Source organism: Lithobates pipiens, unplaced genomic scaffold, assembly GCF_037356315.1.
Source record: "Lithobates pipiens isolate NorthernLeopardFrog02 unplaced genomic scaffold, aLitPip1_a1.2 Scaffold_16, whole genome shotgun sequence".
Taxonomy (NCBI): domain Eukaryota; kingdom Metazoa; phylum Chordata; class Amphibia; order Anura; family Ranidae; genus Lithobates; species Lithobates pipiens.
This window is the reverse complement of record NW_027507748.1, coordinates 397483308-397497878: the sequence shown is the minus strand read 5'-3', so window position 1 is coordinate 397497878 and position 14571 is coordinate 397483308. Positions and strand designations below refer to the sequence as shown.

At 39.8% G+C, this 14571-nt stretch overlaps 1 protein-coding gene across 6 annotated transcripts in view; it reads right to left on the bottom strand.

Moving 5' to 3' along the window:
- The window catches only part of AUTS2 (activator of transcription and developmental regulator AUTS2), a 1910865-nt gene that overhangs the window by 620675 nt on the left and 1275619 nt on the right, over nucleotides 1–14571 (bottom strand). For all 6 annotated transcript variants that reach the window (XM_077482318.1, XM_077482314.1, XM_077482317.1 and 3 more), the window contains one exon: nucleotides 4224–4253. In XM_077482318.1, the coding sequence (XP_077338444.1) occupies nucleotides 4224–4253 (30 nt within the window). The remainder of the gene's footprint in view (nucleotides 1–4223; nucleotides 4254–14571) is intronic.

Sequence of the window (14571 nt, the reverse complement as noted above, 5' to 3'; positions counted from 1 at the left end):
TTGCTTTGAATAGTAAGAGGGAGGGTGATAGCCAGGAGATGAATTGAGTGGAAATTTAGTTAGGGTACAGACATTAAGGCAAGCCTAACAATTTTAACCCTATAGCCACACACTAAAAAAAATGATTAGGGAAAGTTTAGTCTGCAGTTTTAACTTCCAGGTTCTTAAACAGTGCAAACAATAAGCTGGGGGTCCTGATGTTCTCTACATTGTAATTATTGAGAACGGCAAAGCAAAGAACAGTGATACTATGCAGTAGAAAATACCCTTTTTATCAACTATTCTGTGAGATTCAAATCAGTAAAAAAAAGAATTGGAGGAAACATTTTTTTTTCATTTGGCTAGAGAAAGGAAGGGTTATAACCCCTGTCAAATTTATTTATTTATTTATTTATTTGCCATCTGTGTCCATTTTGGAGATTGCCCTTACTTCCTGTTTCATAGCTAAACAGGACACAAGAGGAAATCCCTGCAAACCAAGGTAATCCTTTGGGGACCCCCAGTTCACCAGAACTAGTGTCCCCATTGGAAGATTTCCCCTCTATTACTTTTGTGCGGACAACCCAAAATTTGTGTTTTTCTTTACTTTCAATGATAATGGTAAACAGGGAAAATAGAGAGGGTGAATCACCTTAATGGTGGCACAAACTGACTGGGGATCTAATCCCTCTCCACTACCAGGGGAATACTATAGATAATCACTTGAGTGACAGCTTTGAGTCAGTTGAGGCTGCTGACATCACATCCAAGATGGTGGAACCCAGCAGCAGTCTAAGGGATTTTGAATCTCTACACAGGGGAGGATTTTAATATGTAGATAATATGCACAAATATGTTAAACCCATGTCATCCTATAGGATATTTTTTTTAAATGATATATCTAGCAACATTGACCCTTTAATTAATGATTTATATTTAGTTGCTATACGCCAATGGACACATGTTGCACATTGTAATGAGTCTTAAACTTAATAAACTGAATAAGCCTGTGTCATATGCAATTAAAGAATGAAGTGTAAAGTGCAGTGGATAACAACAATCATCTTCTACTGATTTCAATAAAGAGAAAACTAATTAGCTCCTATGGCTTACAGTGCCTTGCTTTTTATTACTGCTCTTTACAGACACATGTAAAAGTTCTATTGCTTTTGCTGCAATTTTAACAAGAGTAAAACACGCTAACATTTTTATTATTACTGTCTTTTACCCAGTTGATGAACTGAAATGGTATGTTTAATTATTCATAGTCTCAAATTTTTCTGAGGTTTTTGTATGTTGATTACCTATATAATCTTACCTGACATAAATGTTTATACATCCATTACCATTGGCTATTGGGTACTTGATTTTAACTATGACCCTGAGCAACGGAAATTGTATTGATATTGTATTAATATGGAGATGTTATGTTTTTTTTTCTAGGCTTTATAAAGGGGGCATTTTTGAACCTCAAAAATAAACTGGCTACTCTTTGATTAACTCCCTGACTTTTATCAGAATAACATTGTATCTGGATCTTTTAGCAGTGTTGTGCTTTAATTGTCATGTCCGTTATATTACACTACAAGCCAAGGAGACTGAAGATCCCCTGGGGTGTAGCAGCCACCTGCCCGGAAACCAGTTTATTTACATCAACATCAATACTTTAGGTTACTAAACATGATACAGTCACAAGTGATATTTTTTCACTTTCTTTAACCACCTTTCTTAACAATTATTCTGCCACTGATTTGCTAACGAAGTTGAGAATGTTCACACACAAAATGTGAAGGTTCACTTTCAGGTCCAGACAAAATAATCAGGAATTTGTATTTCACTTGATTGGATAATTGAGAGTATTCTAATACAGTACCCCCTGTAACCAAGCATGGGATATGATGGGCCATGTTTGACAGGCCCTCTGTCACCCCCAATTAAAACTTTTTTGGAAGACTATTTAAATAAATAACTGAAAGATGACAGAAAAACGTATTCAACTTATCCTATTGTTTTATATGTACATTTACAAATATGTGGGTAAGAAGAAGTTATCCCGGCACTGTTTGTACTAGCAGTAATTCATGTAAAATAGAAATGATCATCTCAGACAATAATAAAAAACAGTCCCTCCTCTACATTTATTTCTATTATATCCTGTTAGGTTCTCAGGACTCTTAAAACGAATGATATATCTGTTACCAAACACTAAATACTTGACTGATCACTATGTCTGAGCCATAAAATCCTTCAAATTTAGAAGAGATCATGTTTTTTTTTTTTTTTTTATTCCTTCTTTTTTTGTTTCTTTCTCTTTCTTACCATTATATCCTTTCTTCTTTCTCATTATTTGTATATGCCAGCACAACAACTGTGACTATTATCTTAACCATTGTATTTTTGTATACCCATTACTTGTTTCATGTGCACTGTCAATCCAAGTTTGTGGAACCTCAACATAAATGTATGTGCAAAGACTAAAAAAATATTTTTTTTTGGTTTCTGTGTTATTTGCTTATTGAGATTGTTAAAAAGATATTACATAGAAAAAAATAATCTTCATGCTGCCATAGACTTTAAGGAAATACCTGATAATAAGTAGCAGCCAGTGATGCCAATGCCCTTCTTTCCACTTGCTCCATGGATAGTTAATATTTAAAAATAAAACATTTTATTAAAGTAAATGACAAAATTAGGATGTGGAGAAAAATGTATTGTGCTGGGCTGCCAAATATTATGTAAATTGTTCTCAAACATGGCATAGCCTATTGGGTTACAGGAGGGGGAATTGTCTAGTAGGATGCTCTGTCAATGAAACAAAGATTTTTGAAAAAACACAAATGAAAAAGATATGCAAGCACAATATACTGTATGTTTGTAATGTAGAAGTGTAATTACAAACCTAAATTCACTTTATTTTTATATTTTTTTAATAAAGTGGCTTTAAGTTTGTAACTACACTTGTGCATCCCATGCATCTGTGGTGCATAAATATTATTTTCTACAGTCTATATGTACTTAGGATTTATATTTCATGGGCAGATGGTTTTTCGTCTGGGGTGATGAAGTGTCCTTACCCTATATATTTTCTTCCACAACAATGAGAAGTTCATGCTACTGACAGCTATGGAGTTGATCCTCTTCTACAATACAGTGGATTCCCCTTATGCTTGACTAGACATCTAAGAGGCATTACAGATTCATAGGTTCTATGGAATGCGTACAGCGCCCTGTGTATTATTTAAAGAGAAAGTAAACTCCCCTTGTGTTTTTGTGCCTTTAGGTAAGCCTATAATAAGGCTTACATATAGCTACTGTAAATATCTCTTAAACTTGCACCATTTAGGAGATATTTACTGTATACGGCACATCTGATGTCCTCGGCACATGCACTCTCAACAAACGGTCGCTCGTGTTGTTTCTTTGGGGCCCGTCCTGTGACCGGCATCTCCCACACATGCATGTGAGTGATGCCATCACGGCTCCAGTCAATCACAGCGTCAGAGCCCGCGAGCCCAGAAGTAACTCCAGGAAAGATGTCTGCCATTTTAGCAGTGTGCAGGTGCCGCTGCAGGGCTTCGTTATAAGGTAAGTATTTTATAATGAGCTAGTATGTGATGCGTACTAGCTCATTATACTTTTGTCTTTCAGATTTTTGATTTTTTTTTGGGAGGTTTACAACCTCTTTAATCACTTGAATTAGCACAACATGAAATATCACAAAATTATTTATTTTAAAGTTGACTTCCAGGAAAATATTTTATTTAATCCAGTTTTATTTTAAAAACTGTGGGTAAAGGTACCAGAAATTGATCTTTGAATTACATATACATTTTTCAGTTTCCTACATACAAGCTGAAAATTGAATCTCAGGGCTGTAAGCTCATTAGGATGTCATCTTAACATGTCTCAGGTACTGGAGGTTGGAGTGGGAGTTGTTTGGGAGGTATAGAAGAGGGGCAAACATGATAATATTTATTTGTTTTCTAATGCATAAGCTGGATGGAGAAAGTAACAAAGAACATTTTGTTTCAACTATGTGAAAACCTTGCCAGAGTTCCTATTTTAATCTACTTACAATGTAAAGAAGCAACATTAATAAAATGTATATGGTGCAACCAAATCCTGAAAGGCCATGTTACCAAAATGTACAACATACAGAACTGTAGCTCATAATAATATTGGTGAAGGACAGAAAAGGAAAGTATTGCAAAAAATAAATGAACAACCCAAAAAGGGTCACTTACTTTTTCTTCCTGGTCGCTGTCGCTGTCACACTGAAAATAGAAAACACACAGACTGTTACTTTTTTGTTAAAGGGAAATGTCAACACAAATTAAAATATAACACACACTTTCTGTATGAAATAATTTTTGTCGCAATATGATGCGTGGTAAGGAAACAGCTTTTGACAACAGTTTAACAAGGCAAAAAAGCAATGACCTGTGTCTAGACAGGTTTTAAATGTACCATAAAAATGTTGTCATTGAATTTGTTCTCATCATAAATTCTTTAATAAACAGTGACATTTAAACACCGACACTGAACAAATATTTATTTATAAGTAGCTTAAGACCCAAATCAATGCTACATTTAAAAAAATTCAAGAAGATTGTGAGATGTTGTGGATGGCAAAAGGTAAATTATAGAAGTGCATTCAGAATCAAGAGAAAGCCTCTACTAGTCTGTCTGGCCAAGAATAAGGACTTGGTTTACAATTAGAAGAGTTAAAGCCCAATTCCAGCACACCGATTTTATTGTGTTGTTTATACTTAACACATAAACAATGTCATACTTCTACTACTTCAAAAGCCCTGTAAGCACCTCTGAATGACTCCAATATGTACAGCTGGGGGCAGCACTTCTGGCCAACCGCTGCATCAGAATGAAGTCTGTTATCGACAGAAGTTCTGGGGTTGTACCTCTGCCCTCTCACTCTACTGTTATATTCACATATAACACCCTCAGTGTCATCACTGTGCTATGTTTTATAAATGGAACAGCAAAGTGAAGGGATGGAGGCACAATATCAGAACTGGAAGGGAGCACAAACACTATTCTAATGCAACTGGCAGCCAAAAGTGCCTACTCTCACTGTACATACAGAATTGCTCATCAAAGCGTAGAAAACTCTTGAAGTAGTAAAAGAATGACACTGTATATGTGTGAATTAAAGTTTTAAAAAAAAATCACAAAAAATGTATGAACTTGTAGTTGAGCTGTAGGAAGACTGATATACAATCTTTGCAGCAGAAAATGGTTGGGTAGTGGTGTGGATGTTGTTAAAGCAACTATTTTGCTGGGTTAAAAAAAGAGACTGTTCAGTGGACTGAGTGGTAGGATATACAAGTATAAAGCATCCTCTTTTGCAGGTAGTGCTTCATTTTTTGTTTTTTCATTCCAGGGAGTCACTTTACCACCAAGTTTCATCATTACCATAGTAATCAGCATTGGTTACACTTAACAGAGTAGAAGACTGCTGCTTCAATGCTGTGCTCTTAGATTCAGCCTCACCTTTGTCTTAAATACTGTACAGGACTTAAGAAAAAAGATACATTTCTTACATACATATACCACTTTGCCAGTGCATTTGCTTAAGTGCTAACAGTGAACAATAACAGCCTCCTTTTGTTGTATTTGTCACCATTTGTTTGATTTTTGTATTGTTTTTTTTTTGTGGTGGTGAAATTTTCAGCAAAACTGAAACAAGCACCTAATAAAGCACCTACACACTACACTACACTTATTATATACACATCACACTTTCACAGCACCTGTCCCCAGGAAGAAAAACAAATTAATGACTTGAGTTTTTTTACCTGTATAGTTTATATAGAAAGATAATTTTTTACGTTTAAGTTATTGACCTGATGATTTTACCTGATGATCTTAAACAAAATTTTTTTATATGATACTGAAAAAAAAAAAAAAATATATATATATATATATATATATATATATATATATACTGTATATCTTTGTACAGGTAAGGAAGGTTTTTTTTATCAATAAAAAATGTTATTGAAAAAAAATTGCTGCACATAACAAGCATAAACTTGTAAAATATAACATGATAAGGAGTAATTAACAAGTAGTTAGTTAAATGTAGTATAACAGGTCCACACTTATGCCCTGACACACAATAGGATTTTCCGACAACTAAACCTGGATTTTTTTTCCAAAGGATGTTGGCTCAAACATGTCTTGCATACACACGGTCACACAAATGTTGTTGGAAATTCAGAACGTTAAGAACGTGGTGACGTACAACACGTACGACATGACTATAAAAAGGTAATTCAATAGCCAGTGTGCCACCCTTTGGGCTCCTTCTGCTAATCTCATATTTATCTTGTGTTAGTAGTTTGGTGAGAGACGATTTGCACTTTTCAGCTTCATGCTTTTCAGTTTGTTTCTGCTTGTCAGTTTGTGCTTGTGGGTTTGTATCTGTTCTTCAGTGCATGTTGTCAGTTCATTACTGTCTTTCAGTGCATTCTATTTAATAGTTTGCTTCTGTTTTTCAGTGCATTCATGTCCGCTCGTTTCTGATTTTCAGTGCGTTCTGTTAGTTCGTTCTGACCAGCTGACTGTTTTCAAGCCATGTTGTGGGTACGTTCTCATCATAGAGTTTGTGCTGTGCTTGGACTTGGTTTTGGAGCTCTCGCTTTGACCCAAGTCCAGTCCATGAACAGGGCGAGGAGGATTTCCTGGACAAGGAGTTCATGGTTGTTCTAGCATGACCAATTCTCACACATGCCTTTGTTGTGGGAGATCCAGGAGAATAATCCTGATGATTTCAGAAATTATCTCCTGATGCCGACCCCGTCTTTCACCATCTGTTGGCTTTGCTATCCCCTTATATTATGAAGCAGGACACCTGCATGCGGAAAAACATCACTCCTGAGCAGAGGCTCGCCGCCACCTTGCAGGACTTGGCGACGGGAGGAAGTCTCTAGGATATCAAGTTCACGACTGGAATCTCTCTCACTGGAATCTCCCCCCAGGCTCCGGGAATCATTATTCCAGAGACCTGTTCTGCCATTATTAAGGTCCTACAGAAGGACTATATTAAGGTAAGTTTTATCCTTTAACATCACATTCTATGTATTTAATATTTGCTAATGTATTGTATTTATTTCATCATTCCTTAATTACCATGATTGTAATATGTTGTGAATGTCCTCTTTGTCCTCATGCATGCTGTAAGCTTTTAATGCTCTTTTTTGTCCTTGATGCATATTTGCCTTCACTAACCTCCCCAGCATGCTATCCTGGGCCCATACACACCTAGCCTAGTCACTTAACAATAATTTTGTCAGCTCCATTGTAGTGCTTACCCTAAACACCCGTAAAATGTGTCCAAATGTTTTATGGTTGTCCTTACCTTAAATTCAGGCAGAGTTTTTTTGGGTCCCAAACTAATTTGGAACCCTCCCTTCCCCCCAACTGCTAAGTCAGCTGATACCAATCCTCTATCTGATAACTTTTCCAAACCCATTGTCAGGCCACCTTGAGGCGGGGTGACAGGTGCACACCGTAGGGATCTGGAGTGCACCGCAAGGTTGTGGACCCTGCGGCTGACTGCTGCAGACGGGGGACAGATCCCACTGGGGTTAGAGCGTAAGATTCCCTAGGGCGCAGAGTCTAAGAGCCAGCAGGTGTTCACCAGCTCCTCTGGTGGTGAGGATGGACTTGGCTGCAACTGGCTCCAGGTCGCGACCCCCAGGGTCCCCCAGCTCACACCCACAGTAGGCAACAGGAGGATAGGGATGGTGAGGGACAAAGCCAAGGTCGGGGCCACAAGCAGACAAGAATAGTCGGGTACATGCCAAAAGGTCAGGATCACAGGCAAACAGGGATAGTCAAGACACGCCAACGTCGGTAATGGAAAACAGTAGCAGAGCACACGGCAGGAAACAGGAAGCTAACACACAAAGGAATACACAATGGTTGATCAGCACTGATGGCCTGCAGTGCACAGGTTAATATAGGGCTCTCTGATAGGGCCTGGGGTGGAGCCATGCTTAGAGGAGAGGTTATAAAAACCACCAGGTGGAAGTGGCTGGCCTCTTAGTGTGAAGACATGAGGGGAGGTAAGCAAACACAGGAAGATCACTGCATAACCATGACACCCATACACACTATACCTATCTCTTTTGTTTTCATATTTATGGATGAATTCACCAAATCATGTAGTGCAAGGGCCTGCCTGAATACTTTCAAATGGTACTGCTTCATGTTTTGTTCTCCTATTATCTTGATAGGTAATTGCAGAATGTTAAAATGTGCTTCAATTTGTACAGTGTGTATTCATAATTTTATATTATGACACTTCTTACCTGTCCAGTGGGCTGCTCTAGTGTAGGTAAGGAAGGGCTGGCCAAAGTAATACACATTATTTATGCATTCAGCTCTCAATGCAGTGGAGATGGTTACCCGTCCAAAACACCCCCCCCCCCCCCCCCTAAAATGATTACAATGGACTATCAGAGCGGGTGAGGAATCTAATAAGTGTACCTTATACTTTTGTTTTTAAATACAAATTTCAAGAAATGTTATACTTATGTTGGCCAAGAATGTTTGTGTTTAATCTGCTTGCAATGTTTATGTGCAAAAGTACTATTTTCTTCTTGTTTGACTGCACAGTTTCCTTCAAACCCACAGGAATGGCAGACTGTGAACTTCCAGTTTGCCCAGCAGGGGGACTTCCCCATAGAAGGGCAGAACGTCCGCATCATCCCACCCCTCAACTCAGGGTCATATTATTATGAATATAAGGGGTATAATAGTATTGTGTTGTTGGCGGTGGTGTTGGCGACGTACGAGTTTCTGTATGTGGACATAGGGAAAAATGGCCAGATGTCGGATGGTGGAGTCATAGCCAAGATGGAGTTCTTCAGACAGCTCCAGAATGGCAGCTTGAAGTTGCCACCTCCTGAAGATAATGTGGCAGGACTTCCATTCGTCTTCATCACGGATGAAGCTTTTGCACTGGGGGACCATCTTCTGAGGCCATTCTCGATGAGGACCCTCCGCCCAGACCAGAGGGTTTTTAATTACTGGCTGGCCAGAGCCAGAAGAGTGGTGGAAAATGCCTTTGGAATAATGGGCAGCTGGTTCCACCTATTTCTCACAACTATCAACATGGTGGAATATAAAATCAATCACATCGTTCTTGCATGCTGCATATTACATCACTTTTTGAGAAAAACTATGTGGCCTCAGTTGGGACCGAGGCCACTTATTACCGGATCAAAGTACTCTAACCACTATTAAACCTGGCCATCCTGGCTTGCCCACAAAGTCTGCCAAAAGTATCTAAAGGACTTTGAGGGTAGGGGGGCCATTGATATGCCAGAGAATCTATCAACATGTTTAAAATATTTTTTTTAGAAACTGAACTCATATTTCATTTGATTTACTGCTTGTGTTTCTTATCTGTCTCCTAGGTTCCCCAATGGCCTTTTATTTGTGGCCATTTTATTCAATAGTGCAAACGTAACTTATTTGATACATGAGGTGACAATTTCTCCTTCAGCTATTATGTTGTGGGTCTGCTACACACACACCTTGTTTTTGTTGTTAATGTATGTAATGCATTAATGATAAAAATAATCATCCTTTTCAACTCCATGAATTAATTGCTTGTAGTCCCTAAAATGGCCTGATTGGGGCAAATTTTAGAGCACTGTGGGTGTTATTTACTAAAGGCAAATCCATGTTGCACTACAAGTGCACTGAAACTGCACTGAAAGTGCAATTGTAGTGCAAAGTAAATTTGCCTTTAATAAATAATCCCCATTGTCACTGTAACTACACCAACTTACTCCAAAAACTGGTATTGAGCATTGAAAGAAGAAGCCACACATTGTTGAGTATAAAACATTTTACTCAAAGCACATTCACATTCATATGTGCATTATAAAAGTTTTTGGTTTTTTAACAAACCAAATTGGTTTTGTAACACTTATGTTTGACAGTAGATATAGCCTTTTTTTTGACTAAACAGGCATGTTTAAAACCATAACATACACAACTCTGGAACTTATAAAGTTCAACTTTGATAAAGTGAAGGCAATATCAGACATTAGTATGTCCAAACTGTGTTGATTTTGCCTTCATCAGATGGGGTGATGTCACCCCTGTAAAAGCCAAATTTTGAAGATGCACACGAATTGGGAGTCAAGATGTGGATTTCCCTCCTGATTCCATGCCTAATGTCAACGTGTGCTAGCTCCCATCATGGGGTATCAATGGACGTGTTTCGGGGGTGCACCCCCTTCCTCTCATCTACTTTAGTTGCGAGGAAGGGGTTGCACCCACAAAATGCGTACATTGATATCCCGTGATGGCAGATAGCACATGTTGACACACTGTGTGCATCTTCAAAATTTGGCTTTCAAATTACTTAAAAATATTTTAAAAAAATCTAAAATACAACAAGCAACTTTATAATTTTTGTTGTTTTTAGATTCTGCCTAAAATATCAATGATGTTGGTCATTTTTTTTGGACATCATTGATGTTTTGCTTGACCATCTCTAAATCCCGATTGAACACCATGACCTCACCGATGAGTATCTGTGCACTTGCACTGTTGAAATTAGTTTCTTCTTCCACAACATCCACATCATCTAAAAATTTAAAAAAACACCATGTATTATACATTTGCAGGCATACATTTATTACCTAAAGCTGTGGTCTCAGACACTGACCTGTTGTGGTCACTATTTTACCCACCTTCTGAACCTCTCCCTCCACATCTTCATGGTGTGTGGGGATTTCCCCTTCTTTATGAGTAGTGGGGTTTGTGGTGTCCTCAGATGTCCCGTGTGTATTCATAATTTTGTATTATGACACTTCTTACCTGTCCAGTGGGCTGCTCTAGTGTAGGTAAGGAAGGGCTGGCCAAAGTAATACACATTATTTATGCATTCAGCTCTAAATGCAGTGGAGATGGTTACCCGTATGTACTTAGCACACAGATATTTGAGGCAAGAAATAGGAATATGAAACATTGCTTGGAAGTTTTGTACAATTGTTTGTTTTGGCAGAGTTCCAAGCTGAAAACATGTTTTTTCCCTTTTTTTAAATGGGAATACTTACCTTTTTTGTTATTAAAGTTTCACACACAGAGAGACCCCTAGTATCCACTGGAGTACCTGTGTGGGACACCCTAGAAAGTGTGTTCTGGTCTCCCACACTAGTGCTCCTGCATCCAAATGTGTAAACAGCGGCTGAGTGCCCTCTCCTTACACGGAATCTAGTTTGCATTTCATTCTAGTTACAAACCTATCTAGACAACAATGTAATAAACTTATGTAGCACTGACCCCCGAAGGAGCTGCTGTTTTTTGTTGGGCTTACCATTACCTCACCTGTTCACTGTGTCCATCCTAGGGGACCCAATGTAGAGTGGATTAAAGAATGTTACCTCCTTTTTCCAAAAATGTATTTGGAAGAACATGAATTTTGCAATAGAGGAATAGAGGGTTAAGGGGGATTCAGGTACCTTGTAATTGTGGGTTAAAGGTATTTCCTTGATCCAGAGGACAAACAGCTTCCACAGGCTGGATCTGGCAACCATCCGATAGGTCTCTCTCACTGACCTAGCAGCTGATGAGATGCTCGCACAAAGTCTGTCCATTAAGTACCCTCTCCCAGAATGCACAGCAGGCAGACCACACCCACTGACTGTTTCTAGACAAAGAGGCACTCAATACACCCAGCTTATTGCAATTTCTAACCTTGGCCGAATAATAGGGCGCCATCCCTAGGCCAAGGGGAAAACCACACAACCAGCCAAGCTGAAACAGAACCAGAATTTACAATAATGGCAGTCTGAGCTAAACTATAGCTTCAGACAAACTACATTTTTATTTATAGCGTCTGCATTGAAAATACCAGCTCTTCACTTATTTTAATACAAATAGGCATGAACAAATGTAGTTAACCTGCATCTGCCAAAAACATTGTATTAGTGGGCGAATGAACAATGTTTACTATGAACGATTACTGTGTCCACGAACCTGAAACTTGCCATTTTAAACTGTACAACATTAAAGAAAAGCACATGGAGTAGCACTAAATTAATAATAATAATAGAAACACATGACAAATACTTACTTTTTTGCAGCACTTTCTTGATCCTTCTGTACTGATCTTGCTCCCTCAATTTCAGGTCTGACCAGCGTTTCCTCAATTCTCCTTGCATCGTCATACCCCAAAATTTCTGTACAGATTTCTCACAATTTTAGTCTTGATCTTGGCCTTTCTCACATTTATGTTGCTGTACGGGCCATACTTCCCATCATAGTCGGCCCTCTTCATGATGTTCACCATCTCCACCATCTCTACAAAGGACATATTTGAGGCCTTATATCTACTCCTGGATCAGGAACTGTCTTGCTCCGGGTTTTCTTCATTCTCCTTGCTGCCGCTATTATAACGCACCTGCTGTCTCTCCACTATGTGCTCTCCCACTGCGCCAAAAGAAAAGGGGTAGGGAATATACTAGAAAGAAGGTCAGGGGCAGAGCTTCATGCATGCGCAGTGCATATAAAGAAAAAATGTGTGCGCCGTACATACGATCTGTGAGCGGAGGATGGAGTAGCGTAAGCGCTGATCGTGCAAACGAAGGTATAATTTTAACTTGGGGCATCAGTGGTTAGTGGCCTATACTGCTTATAGATTGAGGCCTATATTGGGACAAGATTAGGAGAGTTTAGCCTGACATTGGGGTTTGTCTTGTGTTGTGTCTTGCAGAGAAAATAGATACATTTACTGACCCAGACTTCCTGCCAAACTTCACAGACATGTACAGGGAGTTGCCATGTCTGTGGCAAGTCAAACACAGAGAATACTCCAAGCTAAAGAGGAAGGTAGCGCCGGAGCAACTGTTGGAATTGGTGAAGCCGCTGACTCCCATGGCAGACATTCCTTATTTGAAGGCCAAAATTGGTGGCCTGAGGAGCACATATAATAGGGAGTGCAAGAAGGTCCGGAATTCCATGAGATCAGGAGCAGCAGCAGATGACGTTTATGTCCCCGGGCTCTGGTACTACGACAGACTGTGTTTTTTGTCAGACCGGAGTGAACCCAGACCATCACTATCTACACTTCTTTCCACACTTCCTTCCACACTTCCTTCCACATCAGATGGGGCTTCAGAAGTCCAACTCCGACCTTCCACCCAGGAAGAAGGAGTCCAGCTTGAGCCAGGTATAGCATTGTTCAACATATTTCTTGTCAAAAATTGAATGATGTTAACTAGATGTTATTATTGATCACTAATTTTGGATTTTACAAAGTGGTTTACATATCAATAGACAATAGTAGCCATAATTAATTGGGACAAGAATGAAAAATGCTGGGGTCTGAATGATAGTCTTTTCTATTTGTTAACATTCAATTTGCAACAATCCTGAGCTCAAAATTGTATGTGATCGATGACCAAAAACCTAAAACTATGTCCCATTTTCATACACAGGAAAGTCTCAGCCAGGAGGAGGGCATGTAAAGTGTAGCCAGGAGGTAGCCATGGAAAGTGGCAGCCAGAAGCTGGCCGTGCCCAGCAGCCTGATCGAATCCCAGGTTTCCCCCCTCCGCCTTCCAACAAAAAGGACCTGGAATGTGAAGAACTCGGAGGAGTCAACAACTGTTTTGATTCGGCAGGCTACTGCGGTCCTTACAACAACCACTGGTGGAGTCATATGGCTGTCTAAAAACCTAAATTGGAAGAAATAGAGGAGGGGAAATGTTTCATGTGTGAGGAGATAATAATTCAGGCACTAAACAAGGGGATGAGGGGCCAACTCACAACTAAAACCCACCTGTGTGAGTTGGACCATATTACTGCTCCACCACCTCCAGCAACACCTCCAACAACACAGCCGCCCAACCCATGACAGCAGCCTGGAAGGAAGCGTGGAAGGAAGTGTTGAGAGTGATGGCCTGGGTATGGTGTGATCTAGCATGCAGGCTGTTGTAAGACCACAGCCTGGGGACATATATGTCATCTGCTGCTGCTCCCAATCTCTTGGAGTCCTGGACCGTATTGTGCTCCCTATTAAATGGACTCCCCCTGGTTATCAAATTGGGCTGTCAAATAATTGATGTCTGCCCTGGGGTACAAAGGCTTCACCAATTCCAATTGTTTCTCCAGCGTGGCCTTCCTCTTTATTTTGTAAGGACCCTTAACCCCCCCTAGCGGTAATCCCGAGTCTGGCTCGGGGTAGGAATATACTGATAGGAGCGGTAACCCCGAGCCAGACTCGGGATGGCTTCGCTCGATGCAGGGGAGGACACAGGGAGAGTTACTCGCCTTATCCCCTGGATCCAGCGATGTCCGCCGCGCTGTGTGATCGAGCTGTCCTCCGCTCGATTCACAGTGCCGAATGCTGCCGAGCTCCGTTCCCTGCAACGTTTCGGCGCACGGGAGCGGAGAACGGCGGAAAATTCAAAAAAGTAAAAACACACAAAACACACACAGCACTGTAATCTTACAGATTACAGTGCTGTATTAAAAAATACACACCCCCTTTGTCCCTAGTGGTCTGTGCAGTGCCCTGCATGCACTTTTATATTATAAATACTGT